We start from the raw sequence: 16,133 nt of genomic DNA, 5'->3' as shown, positions 1-16,133 counted from the left end.
CAGCGCACACCTTCGATATATCACTGATTGGATGCGCAATGATCCTAAGTCCATATGGTTGGATATAGAGAGTTCCATGTCCAAACTACCTCTCTCAAATTTATTATTTATTAAAAAATCCTTGCGCTCTGTGTGTCACAATCCAATCACTACCCATACCGTTAAGGCCTGGCAGGTAATTAGAAGGTTAGAAGGTAGACACAAACTCACTTCTGTGTTTACGCCAATATGTGGCAACATAGATTTTTCTCCAGGTATAACTGACCCTGTCTTTCGAATATGGAGTACTAAAGGGATCTCCAGACTGTGTGATCTATTTGATGGGCCCATAATGATATCCTTTGATCAGCTGAGAGTTAAGTTTGATATCCCAAAACAGGATTTTTTTGGTTACCTTCAACTACGCAATTTCATTAACAAGGATACAACACTTCTCTCTGACCAAAGAAGTTCCTTAATTGAGCGTCATGTATTTTCTCTTCAGATGGGGCATTCCATTGGCTTCTTTTATAGACTCCTTAAGGAATATGCCAACACAGATACCTTACATCTTAAGCTGAAATGGGAAAGTGAACTTGGTCTAGAGATTACAGATGAGGAATGGGACGAGGCATGGGAAAACGTGAGATCCCTAAGTATCTGTAATAAAGTTAAAGCTATTCAGCTTAAAATCTTACATAGAGCACATATATCCCCTTCCCAACGTCACAAATTTAACAATACCCTTTCTCCCCTTTGCCCCAAGTGTAAAACAGAGATTGGAACTCTTACACACTGCTTGTGGTCTTGTCGAAAGATTAAACATTTTTGGAGAATAGTGGGAAATGATGTAAACAAGATTCTAGGTACATCACTAGATTTTGACCCACTTTGTATGCTGCTGGGTATTTCAAATGGCTGTATCAATGATAAGTACAAGAGGAAATTGTATAGCATGTTAACTTTTTGTGCTAGGAAATGTATTTTGTTAAATTGGATATCTAATAACCCCCCTTCAAGGACACATTGGCATAATGTTATAATACAGTATATATCTTTGGACTATTTGACTTGTAAGCTGCATGAGAAAGAGAATATCTTCCGCAGAATATGGCAACCATTCATGTCCTTTATAGGAATAAACATTGGAACCACTTTATTACGAGGATTTATGTAAAAGATCAGAGGTCTTGTATTTAATTTCTTATTTTCTTTTCTCTCTACAACCTTTGTGTCCATTGTTTGATATTTAATTTCATATTTTTATACTGTTTTATGCCATGCCATCTAAGAAGTAATGAGCCTGCTGTCTGCCTGTATATTTGTTTGTATGTTTTAGTATATGTGAGCCGAGTCTTGTTCTTGTTCTTTGTATGTTATTGTTAAAAAATAATAAAAATAATAATTAAAAAAAAAAAAAAAACTGTGACTGAAGGTTAAACTTCCTGTTTTAAATGAAACTAATAACATGACTCATTTCTAATTATAATGTTAACAGCTGTCAACTGTCTTAGTCATCCTTCACACACATTCCTGGAAAGCGATGTTTCTGTCTGCGAGGAGAAGTCCGACAAACTCGGCTGAGAAGGCTGTGGGGTATGTTGAATATTAGCTCCATGTTAGCTACCTAAGTAGGCTATAAACTGTCTGATCTTGGTCTTAATTCGGTCTTGACCCCTCAGTCTTGGTCTTGTCTCGGTCTCGATACACTCTGCTCTTGGTCTTGGTTTAGATGGTCTTAACTACAACACTGGTATCACAGTAACACATTGGATCATAATTGTCATAATTTTATGATTATACATGACAAATATGCTTCATATGATAGCATAATATAAGGCAATATTGTGCAATGTGTTGCCAGCCTGACAAGTTGCACTTTGTTCAGAAAAACATATGCTTTCAAATGCTGATGCCTGATTGGCTTCTTAGAAATTCAATAAAACTTCATGGATGGCAATGTCAGCCTGTTGGTCAGTCCACCGCTTCAGTTCAGACTGAAATATTTAAACAACTATTGGATGATTTCAGTGATGTTTGGGACAGACATTCATGCCCCCCACAGGATGAACCAAACTCCTGTATTTTCATCTGATCAGACCAGATTTCATCAGCCTAAACTGTCCGTGTTTAGCGCTGATTGTCAGATGTCAACATCAGCATTGCCACTGCGAGTATGCAGGTTTAATAGTTTACTAACGTGGTAACTCGTATTAGAAATACAGTGGGAAATATGTACTACTGATTTTGGATGATACACACTTAGATTCATTTTGGATTGCTGACGCCTCATATGAAATTCAGACGAACTTTTGAGGGCTTCATTGCAGAATAAGAACTGTGGATTATATCCCATATCAATTACATAGGAATTACAGTAGGAGTGGCTCTGTCTGTAGCCAGTGTAAACGGGAGAACTGATCCCAGCAGCACAATTCAGATCTGTGTTTGTCAGTGTTTCAATAAAGATCTATCCATCACAAGCCAGTGATGGATAGATCATCTATCATCTGGATGATTTTCATATTCTCTGAATTCAGCTCAGGGATGCATTGTTACAAAGCCAGAAAACTCACATTGAGGCTTGTTTGAGTGCAGTGTGGTCACACAGTGAGACAATTGTTCACTTAGGTCATGTCCTCAACAAATGCAAATGTCATAAAAAAACAAAAGTGTACCAGAATTTATATATAAATATGTCAGGACTCAGGACCCGGCTGACATAAAACCATCCTATGTTTAGCCCACGATGACACAATGGACTGTCAGGAGGCTGTCCGAAAAGCAGTTTTTATATAACTAGAGATTATTTGTGTTCCATTGATTGTTCCGTGATTGTCTTTTTCCGTTTCTGTTGTGAGCGTTGCTTTTTTCTTTGTCTATGACTCATGAGGACTTTCATTATCATTCCCATCAAAGAGCAAACATGGCACCTGCACTTCTTGGTTGCCTTTTGCTTTTACAAAGTAAAAGCACCAAACTGTTACTGAGTGTTAAGTAAGAAAGTTGCATGAACCGACTGTAAGTCAAAACATTATGGTTATATTGTACAAAAGAAAGTAAACCTGACACTTTCTTTATCTGAAACTGTCACCCAGTGTTACTTGAACTCCACCATGCTCCACCTCCTGAGCCACACACACTGATCTGTGTCCTGAATTGTTCTGCTGAGGAAGCGTGCACATTGGCCTTATTGTCTTTTGACACTTTCTGCTGTGACTCCAAGCATGTGTTCAGTGGGTGGAGGCAGGGGAAGTAGCATCCACACAGCAGCACATGCAGCTCTACTTGAGTCTTTATTTGGCAAATTTGAAATTTTATGATGCGGTGACAGCAGTGTGACAAGTGATGTATGTGGAAATTACCATATTTCTTAAGTACTGTGAGTCAGCAAGCCACAACACAGGATGACCCAATATGAATTTATGGCTTCTGCGCGTGTCTAGTGACTAAAAGAAGTGCCTAAAAAGGTAGGAAATATACCGTTTACCGTGTATCTTCATTTCAAACTCTGCTTGTCTGAAGTGTTGCTGATAAAACCTAAGCACGATAATCTGTTATGAAAGTTAAGTCTTGACTAAAACACTGTCTGTGGTATTCATCATGCATTCCTTGGGACAAGCAGGGGTGTGTTCAGGCCGGTTGTATGTGTGTGTGTGTGTGTGTGTGTGTGTGTGTGTGTGTGTGTGTGTGTGTGTGTGTGTGTGTGTGTGTGTGTGCATGCTGTCAATGAGGAAGTAGTTGTGACAGGTCCAGACAGACCAGGGAAGGTGTGGCCTCTGAAGAACAGCAACACAGCATGCAGGTAGACAGCATATAGCCTGATCGGAGCACCGATCTGCTCTGTTACAGTGTCTATCTGCACTTGGACAATGACGCCAACACTCCTATTGTGGGTCCTCATCCTAAATGCTTCGCTCAAGCCCTCAGGTAAGTCACTCGATACTGTTACCTCCACTCAGCACAGTGGCTAATTAATAACTAAAGCCTAGTTTTATCCAATGCACTTGAACATGTGTGTTCCTGCTCCTGGGCATGAAGTAAAGAGTGCTCTGAAACACCTGAGAAAATATGACATGATATATTAAAAGTAAATCAAAAGAATGTGTCTGCTCTCTAAAGACTTTAAACACTATCCACATGTTACTTTTAGAGACAGAATGATGTCTGTTGATGATGATTTTACCATCAGGGATGGAACATGTTGTGGTAAAATGTACAGTGGACGTATTATCTGCTGACATACTCTTTAAAAGGTGTATACTGTATATAATCTCTTTCTGTTTCTAGTATATCTTGATTTTTATGTTATTATTACTCCTATCCAGCTGTTATTCACTGCTGCTATACTGTCACCAACCTCTCAGGTGCTATTGCGTACCTAGTCAGCAGGTGTGGCTCAGATGACTTAGTCATTTCCTTTGTAAGCACATTTCACTGAGTGGGAAGCACCGTGTTTGGCTGAAACCTTTTTTGATGTCCTTGAGACGAAATTTGATGTAGATGACGTTGGTAATGTTTAAAATGAAGGAGGATCTTGTGAAATCTACCACAAAAAGGAAGGAAGCTGTATGTGTTAGTTTTCCAGCAGTCGTATCTCGTTCTCTGGTTTTATCTGACACTATGTATTTACCATAAGAAGCTCTGTACTTTACCACCGTATCTTTGATTTGTGTCATATTCAAGAAACCATAAGAAGCTCTGTACTTTACCTCCGTATCTCTGATTTGTGTCATATTAAAAAAAATAAAGATTAGCAAGATTAGCAATGTAATAGGAGATGGAATGGAACATATTCCACCCTGAACGGTGGGTGCAAATATCCATTTCAGGCTGCTCGAGGCCCAAACAAGTTTCACCAAAAAGGTTGAGCAGCCTGTAGCCTGACAGGCGAAACTCAGGGGGAAAAATGAAAATTACTGCAGTGCATTATTGAGTGTAAGGTAATAAGTGAAAGATGACTCAGATGAATATGAATACTCTTATCAACACAGACCTTATTTCAATCCTCCCACCACCCCCACACAGTCATTCTACAACCAAAACAGTGTTTAATTTAATGAACCCTGACAAAGCCTTCCGTGTTCTGGCTGATAAGTTTATCATAGGATCCCTTCACTGATAGTTTGTTGCCATGACAGAGCTTCAGGTACTGTGCTGACATATTAAAGTGTGATAGATTGGTGAACAGGGTTAATAAAAAAATCCCATAATTACTGCGCAAGTTGGTTGCTCAAGTGTTAGAGCTTCAGCCAGAAACACCTGAGGGCATGGAGTCAGTTCAGCAGCAGCTCTGCACTAATCTGCTCTAATCTTACCTCTAACTCTGTGATCTTCAAATGAGTTATTCCAAACAGATGTTGCAAACATTCTATTTGTATTATGTGTATGTGACAATTAAGTTTAACTAAATTGAAATGATCTAAAGGATCCAGTCTGTAAAGCTGCTATCATATTGCTAACATACAGCTAAAAGTAGACTTATGTCAGCAGGTGTTTTTCTGTCTGTTATTTTTATGTTTTTATATGAATAAAGCAAGGATAAGATTTACTTATTTTCCCCTGTTTACCAGTGTGGGTCAGTCTTTGAATTTAAATCTTCAGATGAGTGCACGCTTTCTTATCGCAAAGTAATATGATGTATGTTGTATCTCCACAGAAATCCATGCTCATGAGTTTGAGGAGGTGAAGGACTATGAAGTGGTTCGGCCTGTCAGACTTCACACGGTTAGAAAAAGACATACTGAGGTACATTTTTCTGTTTTTCAAACTTTAGTGTCACTGTCAAAGAGACACATTTCCTGAAAATACAACCGAGCTATGTCTGGGATGTCAGTTAAAGGAAGTGTAAAATAAGAATGAATTACTGAAACCTCAATTGACAATTCCACGTCTTTCTTTTCCGAAGAATCTCAGGCCAGAGACTATTAGGTATGCAGTGACCGTGGGAGGGAGAGACATTGAAATGCAACTAGAAAAAAATAAGTAAGTTGTTACTTTCTTAAAGACATTTTTAACAGACTTTAAGGGTGTTAAATCATTTCTGAAATATTGATTAGCACGGTTAGTCTTTGCTCAGCAGATTTATGTTTGTGGTTCACAAAGCTGACGGAAGCGAATGTATTCATGAGCCATGTCTTCACTGCAACTTCCTGATTTGACTTCTTTTTTTCCACATTTTTTCTAAATATCTAAATAACACATCAGATCATAGACTGCAGGAAATGTATTACAATAAAACACATTATGTGACCTATTAGGCATGATGACTTTATTTTTATCATCAGTGAATTACTCACCAAAGACTACACTGAGACGTACTACAAAGAAGACGGAACTGAAGTCACCACGAGTCCTAAAGACATTGTAAGTGTTTGCATCTGTAGACAAGTTTCAGTTCCCAAATACAGAAGATACAATGACGTACCTCAAGTTGCACAACAGTTTTCCAAACTGATTCATTTCATTCTTTGGCTCATGTCTTTGTCAGGATCACTGCTACTATCATGGGAGCATTGTGAATGACAGTGAATCGTCTGTTAGCATCAGCACTTGTGATGGACTCCGGTAAGCCCTCACACTTTATGTCCATAGCATGCCACTGCCATATTCATGCATATCATTATTGAGCTAATCAAGTTCTTCTAAGGAGAGCACAACACAACACTGATAAAGTTCATCTGGGGAAGTTGATAGCAAACAATAGCTTGTTTATACATTTAATCCAAATAGTAAAATCAAAGATCACACTATTACACTAGTAACAGTGTATTACTGTACTTTCTGGTGTACTTCTGATGTAGTCTGGTACTTTCAGCAGGGTCGTGCTGTCTCAACTCAAGGGCAGCCATTGCACACTTACAGAAATGGTTGTCACAATATTTGACTGTTTCTTTTCTTCTTACAACCATGCACAGCATTACACGTGTTACATTTGGACATTAAGGTATTCGCCACAACTGCTTCAGCTGTAGCAGCTTCCTCAGCTGCCATTTTCACAATGCAGGTGGTTCCTCCCGTTTTGCTATGTAGCTAAAATAGTGACCAATGAGAGCGAGAAGTGTCCAATTTGTTCAGTTGTTCAACTTTTTGACTGTTCTGAGTGCACCATCGGGTACTCACACTAAGTACTAAGTGTAAGTACGAAAGTATGTGAATTAAGACATAGCATAAGAGTTATCATGCTACTGTTACAAAGTCCTGTAAGCTAGCTAACAAGCCTACTGACCGCCTCAGATCATGGTCACATACGGCTCTGCTCACTGAGATGAAACTCACATTCACTGAAAGCAACGTCTGGACAACTACTAACCAGCATGCTCTCTGTTTAGGGGATACTTCAGAACATCTGCTCAGAGGTACCTGATTGAGCCCCTGTCTGGTGGCGATGAGGGGGATCATGCAGTGATGACTTTTAATGATGAAAACTTCAAACCTGCAGTGTGCGGCGTCACCAACACCAGCTGGAGTCCTGACTTTGAACCCCCAACAGGCCGCAGTCGATCCAGATCAGCTGTAAAGATAACTGCTGTCATAACACTCTGCAAATTGTAGGTTCTGATCTGATGTCTCCTAACAACATCTCATTCTGCAGGGTTCATCAATTGTCCAGCAACAGAAATACATTGAGCTCTTCCTTGTTGCTGATAATCGTGAGGTAAGATATACAAATGCAACATTTCTGTGAAAAGCATAAAGTTAAAAAAGAAAGTTGGAAATGATTTTTTGATGATAATTTGATGAGTGACATGGGCAGACTTGTCTTGGTAACTCTCACCTATGATCCAGCAAACAGAACAACTGAGTCAAGAATCATGTACAACTGTATAACATAACTATGTTATACATGATATGAGTAGCTTCTAATCAACTGCTGACAAACAGGATGTAATCTTTCAACATAACGGCATGTGGTTTCAGTACATAAAGATAAAACGAGATCTGACAGAGCTGAGGAAGAGGATATTTCAAATTGTCAACTTTGTGAACATGGTGAGTCAGCCTTTGTGTTATTTCTGGGCACATATGATTACACAAAAACTTGTCATCTGGGTGTTGTGATGATATTCGGATTTCAGCTATCCCCACAAATGTTCCAGAAGAGTTTCTGTACAGAATGAACAGTGTAGATTTGACTGTTTCTGCAGGCATACAAGCCCCTGAGGACCTTCATTGCTCTAGTAGGGCTGGAGATCTGGACCAGTAGTGACCAAATCTCTGTGACCCCGCCAGCCGGAGCCAACCTGGATGCTTTCATGAAGTGGAGAAACTCTAATTTGGTGAAAAGAAAAAAGCATGACAATGCACACCTCATCAGGTATGAACTGTCTGTAGAACTCTCAAACTAGAAGGTCAATAAATGATGGATTTAAATATCTCTTAAATGTATTTTTCAGGCTGTTCTTCGTTTAGTTAACATGGAGTTTTCAGAATTAATAAAATCCAACATTCTCTCTCGCAGCTTATATTTCTTCAGTAGAAGGAAGTTGCAAGCTCTGATTTCATCTTAAAAGTGCACAATCAAACCGTTTCTTAAGGTTAAACAGTTGCGTGTGCATCCGTTCTTGATGTTCCACATCATGCTTGTGCAACTGTTTTGTCAAATTTCTTAATTAGCCTGTTTAAAATGGCTTCACGTCAGGTCCAGAGAACATGCTCCTAATGAGGAGGTGTGTGAGCCTCGATAAGCCGAACAAACATGTTTAAATGTTACAGAGCTGCTACCGGAAACACACTCCCCTCAACAAACAGACAAAGAAAACATTTTGGAACACATGGAGCTAATGTGTACCACATTAACTTTTCCTTACAGCTCATTAAAATTTTATTTGCCATCCAGCCAGAGAAGATTTTGGGCAGATGGATGAATGGCACAGATATGTTTCTGAATGTGTTTCTCATATTGTCATTCATTGTTTCAGTGGTATTGACTTTGAAGGAGCAACTGTGGGACTGGCTTTCATTGGGACTCTCTGCTCAGATCACTCTGTTGGAGTAGTACAGGTAACAATGGTTCCACTTGTTATTTGGCTGCTTGTAATGTTTGCAACCAAGGAATTTGATGTCAGTCAGTCAGTGGGTCCACCACTCTCATGCAGAGTGATACATCTAGACTCAACCATTTTCAATTTTATTTATACAGTGCAAAATCATAACAGAAGTCATCTCATGGCATTTCCATGATTAGCAACTTACTGTACTGAGAGACTTAACAATTCCCACCATGATCTTTAACAGCTGTTTTGTTACCCATCAGGATCACAATGACCGGGCCATTGCAGTGGGAGCGACACTGGCTCATGAGATGGGTCATAACCTGGGCATGGACCACGATGACTCGAGTGCCTGTGCTTGTTCTGGGGACAGCTGCATTATGGCTGCAGCACTCAGGTAGGAAAAGTGTCAATGAAAGAGTTTTTATGCAGCGGTTGTGGCTCGGTGGCAGACCGGGTTGGCCACTAATCAGAAGATCGGCAGTTCAATCCCTGGTTTGTTTTTGTGGATTTGTTGAAGGACTAAATGAAGTAAAAGCTGAAAACCTAAAAAAATGTGTTTCAAAGAATGTGAGTTTGGTGTTAACAAGGAAAGTGTACTGTTTGTGTCCTTAGCTGGAACGTTCCTCGGACTTTCAGTAGCTGCAGCAGCAACAACTACGAGCGATACCTGACAAGCCGCAGCCCGAGCTGCCTGCTGGATAAACCAGACTACAACAGCGTGGTGGCTCCGCCAGTCTGCGGGAACGGCTTTGTGGAGAAAGGCGAGCTCTGTGACTGTGGGACAGTGGAGGTAAATGAACTGATTACTAAGACTAAGACTGTCTAACACTATTCTATTGGGTCAGAGTGCAGAAGAGTACCCAGGGGCTTAGTCTGACTAACAGTGAACAGTGAAAGGTCATAGTGACAGAGAACGGGTGTTGGATGAATCAGTAAGTTTAGACAGCTTGTGTTGACGTTGATGTTTGCAGAATATAATAATGTGATTTACATTTTTGGTTGATAAAAAATTATTGACTGAGGTTGACTTGAGAGTAGCAGCACTTCATAAACCTGTGTTCTCATGTATTAAAAAGCCTTCAGTTGTATTGTCGTATAAAATAACCTCTCACCTCAGATCGAAATGTATTCCCTTTACTCATTTTCAAACTGTGTGGGCTCACGTCTCACAGAATCTTCCTCTAAGCTGTTGTTTGCCAAGAATAAGACTCAACGCCTTGTTTTTTGACCCAGAGGAGTTAAAAGAATTGGGCTGTGTGACATGCAGCGTGTATTTAAAAATCAGTCAAAATCAATAAAAGCAAATACATTCATGTGAACGAACACAGTAAACTGTTACAAAAAAGATTTTTTCCATTCGTAATCCAGCACTGCAAGTATTTCTGCTGTGTTACTTTGTGTAACAGTGAGTTTACCCTGCAGACCTGTGAATATGTTCAAACCTGTTTTTGTGTTTTGGTTGCGTTGGAGGGGGGGGCGATGCTCTGGCATGCAGCACGAGTGTCTTGCAGCTGAAGATTCCTTCCTGATATGTCTCATTCAATGTTGAGATTTTAACAGACATGAATCTACAGGACAAGTGAATTTGTGCTATTTTGGGTTGTTACGACCAGCTCAAGGGGTATAAGGAAGTAACATAAAAACAGGTGTTATGGTCAATAAACAAAGGTATTTATTATTTGTCCTAACCACACGAGGTTAGCCGAAAGGGAACAAAGCAGATGCTGTTTGAAAGAACAAATAAATCTAACAAAAATAGAAACAGAGCCTGAACTTCTACTTCTAGGTAAAACAAAAGAAGAAAGGAAAACCTCACAATGTAAATACTTCTCAGTAACAAACACAGCAGCCCTAATCTAATGAGTGGAACACAAATCAGTGCTGCAAACTAAACTAAACCCTGCCCAGTCTACAAACAAGTTAACCACTGTTAACACCAACTACAGCTGCAGCCGTTTAAATAATCGTGATGCAGGCAATTGGGCCTCTCAGATTGGCGGTGCGTGAAGAACGCTGCGCCAATCCCGGACCTCTGGGCTTCCAGTCGCCCTCAACTGGGAACCAATCGGAGCCCGGTGCCCCCACACCTGTATTTACACGGAATAATACACAACACACAAGAGATATACGGCGAGACAGCAGCGGCCCAAACATGAGTCATCATGTGCAGAATCACCATATGTTTCTGCTTTTTCATGTGCACAGGCCACCATCATACAAGTGTCATACAAACATGAAAGAAAGTATTGGCATTTTAATATAGCATGCTAATTATGAAGCCAAAGGGAAAGCACACAACTCAAAGGTTTAACAATAACAATTCTACAATAAAGAGAAGGATGAACAGCATAATGAGCTCTGTGTTTATTACAGGAGTGCACCAACCCGTGCTGCAATGCCACCACCTGCATGCTGAGGGAGGGTGCACAGTGTGGTGAAGGAGAGTGCTGTGAGGACTGCAAGGTGGTAAAACAACATGAATTTATGCTGTGTTCTTTTATCTATGTGCTGTTTGAATGGTTTGGTCTGATACTGCCCTCTAGTGTTTATTTAAGGTCTTACAAATATCTGTGTACATCATGTTACTCTGCAGTCCCCATCCACTCACAGGGATTGCTGAGTGTTGCACGTGCACAGTTTGACACTTGACGGCTGTTTTTTCACACTGAAGAAAAAAAAGTTTCTCTGCTCATTTTAAATCTCTGCTTAACGTGTGCAGGCAGCATTTTGTGACATCACCACAGTGAAGCCAAAAGCCTCCAGTGCACTTTCAATCAGAGTGGACTTTACAGCTGTTTAACTTGACAAATGTGGACACACACAAATTATTCTAAACAGACTTTGGACATATGTCATGTCATGTTGACATGTTTTGTTCTTCAATAGGCAGTTGATGTGACAGTGTGTCACTTGTAGTGATGAATGTACAGACTCCACAGAGCGTTGTCATAGCTGTAGCATCACTGTTTCGGTTCAGTGATCGCCCTCAGCAGGCAGCTGTTATGAGAGAAAGAGTTCTAAAAACCTGTGCCACATGACCTGCTCACCACCAAAAGGCAGACAGATTTAGATGAAGACAAGCCAGTGGTGCATTTAGCACCTAAAGAGCCAGATATTTCCCTCAAATGAAGACAATTCAATTAACAAGTTTCCTCTATCAACAGTGATGCCATGTCAACTCAATGCTGTGTGTCAAAAAGATTGTCCTATTTCAAATGATATGTTGTTTTTATGGTGCTCAATAGCTATGTTAACCTGTGCAAAGCAAAGCATGGCACGTTCACACATGCTCTCCATATGAAAAGCATTCCATACTTAAGTGAAGCAATCTCTGCACAGATCTTGCCCCGGTCCAGGGAGTGCCGCAGGAAGCAGGACGATTGTGATCTGGCAGAGTACTGTGATGGAGAGCGCACCACCTGCCCTGAGGACGTGTTTGCTGTGAACGGCCTCCCATGTGATGGAGGCGTGGGATACTGCTACAACAGCCAGTGTCCACAGAGGCCAGACCAATGTGTCAAACTTTATGGTTCATGTGAGTGCCTATGTTACTTTAAGTTAAGAGAAAAAGGATAACTATAAATAGACTAACTATCGTGCTGTCATATATGTTAAAGGCTACATTCTGATGTAATCCTTTCCTGTCACCAGCTGCTATAGAGGCTCGTGCATACTGCTATGACCAGAACAAGAGAGGAACCTACTACGCCTTCTGTAAACGTCCCGCAAATGACCGCTTTATCGCCTGCCAGCAGGAGTGAGTCTCAAATATACAGTACAGTCTTGGTACTGAAGGGTCATCTGCATTGAATTAGTATTCTTTGTAGTTTAATATGCAGACTCATCAAAGAATGTAGAATGTTAGAATTTGAAGTTTGTGTGATTCTGAAGACATCTCCTGACCTCTCTCTCTCTCTCTGCAGAGACGTGCTTTGTGGGAAACTCTTCTGCCACAATGGTCAAGACAACCCAAACTACGGCCGCATGGTCCGGTTTGGTGACTGCAAGGCCGCTTTCTTTGATGACTACACCAAAGACTATGGCCAGGTGGACCCTGGGACTAAATGTGGAGATGGAAAGGTAAGAGGCTAAAAATGTAAATGTAATTCTAGGAATGTGTTCTGTGCTCCTGACTGCATCACAACCAACTGAGAAGTCGTCTACAATCAGTATAAGCAGTGTGTTTCTTTTCAAGGTGTGCAACCAGAATGAATGTGTGGATCTGGAGATAGCTTACAGGAATACAAACTGTTCAGCAAAATGTCCCGGCCATGCTGTAAGTACATGTCAACACTGCTCACAGTTTAGTTTAGTTAATATTTGTTATATATTTAGTAACAAAAGTAATAAAAACCCACTGAAATAGATAGAGATAGAAGTCCCAACATAGAAGTAGAACAAAGCAGTGCCAAGGGTCAGTAATCCACATAAAACATAAAACAAAATCAGTATGTTTAAGTGTGTGCTATAGTATGAATATGATTACCTTACTTTTCAAACTTTCAGACTGCCCTGTCTACATTGTCACAACCATAGAATTTAAAATTTTAAAAATTCCTACACCTAAGCCCAGCTGTGCTGTGCACAGTGTATTACACTGCAGATGTGACAGCAATACACAGGCAGCCAGCCATTAAACAAAACATCTCACAACAGTTGATAATCACAGGATTTATTTTGTGTTCTGCAGGTGTGTAATCACAAGAGTGAGTGTCAGTGTGAGCCTGGTTGGATGCCTCCTTTCTGCAATTCAAAGGATAGAACTTTCACTGCTCTTTCCTCTGGTAAACCTCTACTGTCATTAATCAGCATCACTTACGAAGTAAAACATATCCATACAACCAATTTTGAATTTGCATGACTGATGTTTCACTGCTGCATCCGCAGATTGAATCTGTCTCCAGAGAACTGAGCCTGCACTCTAAACAAAAGTTGTGCTTGTTCCGTTTCTGCAGGAGCAATTGGTGCCATTGTAGCGACAGTCCTGTTAGTGGTTTCAGGTGTCATAGCTGGTGTGATTGCGTTCATCTGGAAAAAAAGACAAAGTCCCACATTGCCAATGTAGGTCATCTTTACCCTGCTGCAGGTCTTGATGTGCCTATGTTGCTATGAATACAGAAGATTAAATCTGTCTTTCTACAACAGTGCACACACTCAAAGGAAGCAGCCAGCAGTGGACCGATCAGCTCACAGCCTCAACAAAGTGCCTAGTCAACCAATGCCAATGGGACAGGTAATGGGTTGAATACAGTATTACAGTGTTGAGTTAAACTGTATCAAATCTAACAATACTATGCAATTTTAGGCTGGAAAGGCAAAGCCCAAAGGACCTCCACCTCCACCACCTCCAGCAGGGAACAGACCTAAACCCCCGAGCCAGAACTACATAGCTGCACGTCAGGTAACTGACTCTGTTTTAAACATGACTGCTTTGCTGTACATATGTCTTTATTGGGAAAAGTTTGATTTGGTATTAACAAAACTGGACTGACTGGAATAATGGAGAATTTAGATCTTCCACAATTCTGCTGTTCTGAGTATATACAAGAAAAACTGGTGCTCATCAACAGCTAGTTCTCCACGTGTCAGTAACTTCACAGAGCAAAAGCACGGACAAGATCCTAAATTATTCAATCACAAACTCGGTTGGTGGTTCCTCCTAGTTCTGGTCTTCATGCTAAGCTAAGCTAGCTGGTTATAGTTTTGTACTTTGCTTACAGACATGGGAGTGCTAACAATAGCATGTAACTCTAGCCAAGAAAGTAAGATGAGTAAGTGGATTTTAAAAACAGTACTCAAAAAACATGTGTTCTTTTCGTCCTCCAGGCTCTGAGGCCAGTTCCTCCACCAAAGGTCTGACAGTGCCACCTACTGGTGAACCTGGGGAGACTGTTCCCAACGAGAGGCTGATGAGAGGAACAGAGCGTTTTGTCATGACTGTTTCCTCAGCAGCATGTTTTACTGCAGGCCTGTGAGAAGCACTAAGAAGTGTTTGTACAAGTTGATGTGGAGAGTGCAGGAGGGAACAACTGGACTTGAAATGACTCGCCATGTGCAGAGGACTTACAGGGATTCACTTAAGGCACTTTTTGAAATACTTTTAGGGTCAGTGCAATCACAAATTGTTCTGGTCCTGAATGTGAGCCATATCATTTTATACATGTTGTGTTATTTTGTCTGACGGGATTCAGTTGTGGGCAGTAGTTTCATTCTTACTCTAATGTTTTCAGTATTTGCTTCATAACAATACAGTAAAATGAGAGTATGTTGTATGCAGTAGTCGAGTTGAAACCAGGGGGGATGGTGAAATTTTCCAGCAGGGGGGTCTCCCCCAGAAAATTTTGTATTTCTTAGATGCAATTTCCTGCATTCTAGTCAATTTTAGGGTGACTTACTAGACATGGCAAATCCTAAATCATAAAAAAAAAAAAAAAAAACACAATTTAAGGAGGAGGAAAGCAGACTTCAAGTTTTAAGACGACGCGATGTTTGAAACAAGCGGTATTAAAGAATACGAGGTAGCAGGTAGCAGCTAGCGGTGCTGCTAAGGCCAACACAACACAGTGTGTGGATGATTGACACCTGTCACCTGTCCACCAATCAGAGTCAGGAGAATCTATTAGTACCGCCCACATTCACCTTTGACCCACCAATGACGATCCAGAATGAAGTAAACCCAAAGGTAGTATATCGTAGCAGCAAGAGGTCTCACTTCACTGTCAAAGCCTCTTTGTCTTTATGTAACAACCAGGAGCTTCGTGATTGATTCAAACTAAAGCAGAGACATAGCAGGAGACACTAGCAGCGTTTCTTCACGCTGGAATAAAACTTTTGACACGAAACAGCAAAGATAAGACATACTGTGTCATTTTGTGGATTTTTTTTGCTACTCTTTCTGGGCTAGCTGGCCGAGTTTTCATCGCACAGTGATGAGACACATATCTTTGTAAGATATATTTTTATTTTTTCCCCCGCCTCGCCTCCCCTGAAGTCTTCTGGCGCCCCCCAAGGGAGGCGCGCCTCACACTTTGAAAACCACTGACATAGGTAATAGACTGATTATCATAAAGCCCCCCTAAATGTCGAACGGTAATTCTATTTCCAGTGTTAAATATAAGTAATTTTCACATGCATTGATAAAATGCCATAAGGGATGGA

At 40.6% G+C, this 16,133-nt stretch overlaps 1 protein-coding gene across 1 annotated transcript; it reads left to right on the top strand.

Moving 5' to 3' along the window:
• Positions 1 to 3,770: 3,770 nt before the first annotated feature.
• adam28 (ADAM metallopeptidase domain 28) lies at positions 3,771 to 15,219 on the top strand. The gene is made up of 22 exons (XM_010750561.3): positions 3,771 to 3,909; positions 5,639 to 5,727; positions 5,888 to 5,964; positions 6,267 to 6,345; positions 6,470 to 6,546; positions 7,311 to 7,494; positions 7,574 to 7,636; positions 7,900 to 7,971; positions 8,127 to 8,296; positions 8,901 to 8,982; positions 9,236 to 9,369; positions 9,588 to 9,765; positions 11,349 to 11,438; positions 12,315 to 12,510; positions 12,627 to 12,732; positions 12,899 to 13,055; positions 13,171 to 13,251; positions 13,666 to 13,759; positions 13,931 to 14,036; positions 14,121 to 14,208; positions 14,281 to 14,376; positions 14,802 to 15,219. Exons 1-22 carry the CDS (start codon positions 3,852 to 3,854, stop codon positions 14,832 to 14,834), a joined length of 2,310 nt encoding a protein of 769 aa, XP_010748863.1. The 5' UTR covers positions 3,771 to 3,851; the 3' UTR covers positions 14,835 to 15,219.
• The last annotated feature ends 914 nt before the right edge of the window (positions 15,220 to 16,133 follow it).

Source organism: Larimichthys crocea, chromosome X, assembly GCF_000972845.2.
Source record: "Larimichthys crocea isolate SSNF chromosome X, L_crocea_2.0, whole genome shotgun sequence".
NCBI classification, from domain to species: domain Eukaryota; kingdom Metazoa; phylum Chordata; class Actinopteri; family Sciaenidae; genus Larimichthys; species Larimichthys crocea.
The sequence above is the reverse complement of the archived record's forward strand: the minus strand, read 5'-3'. Positions and strand labels throughout refer to the sequence as shown.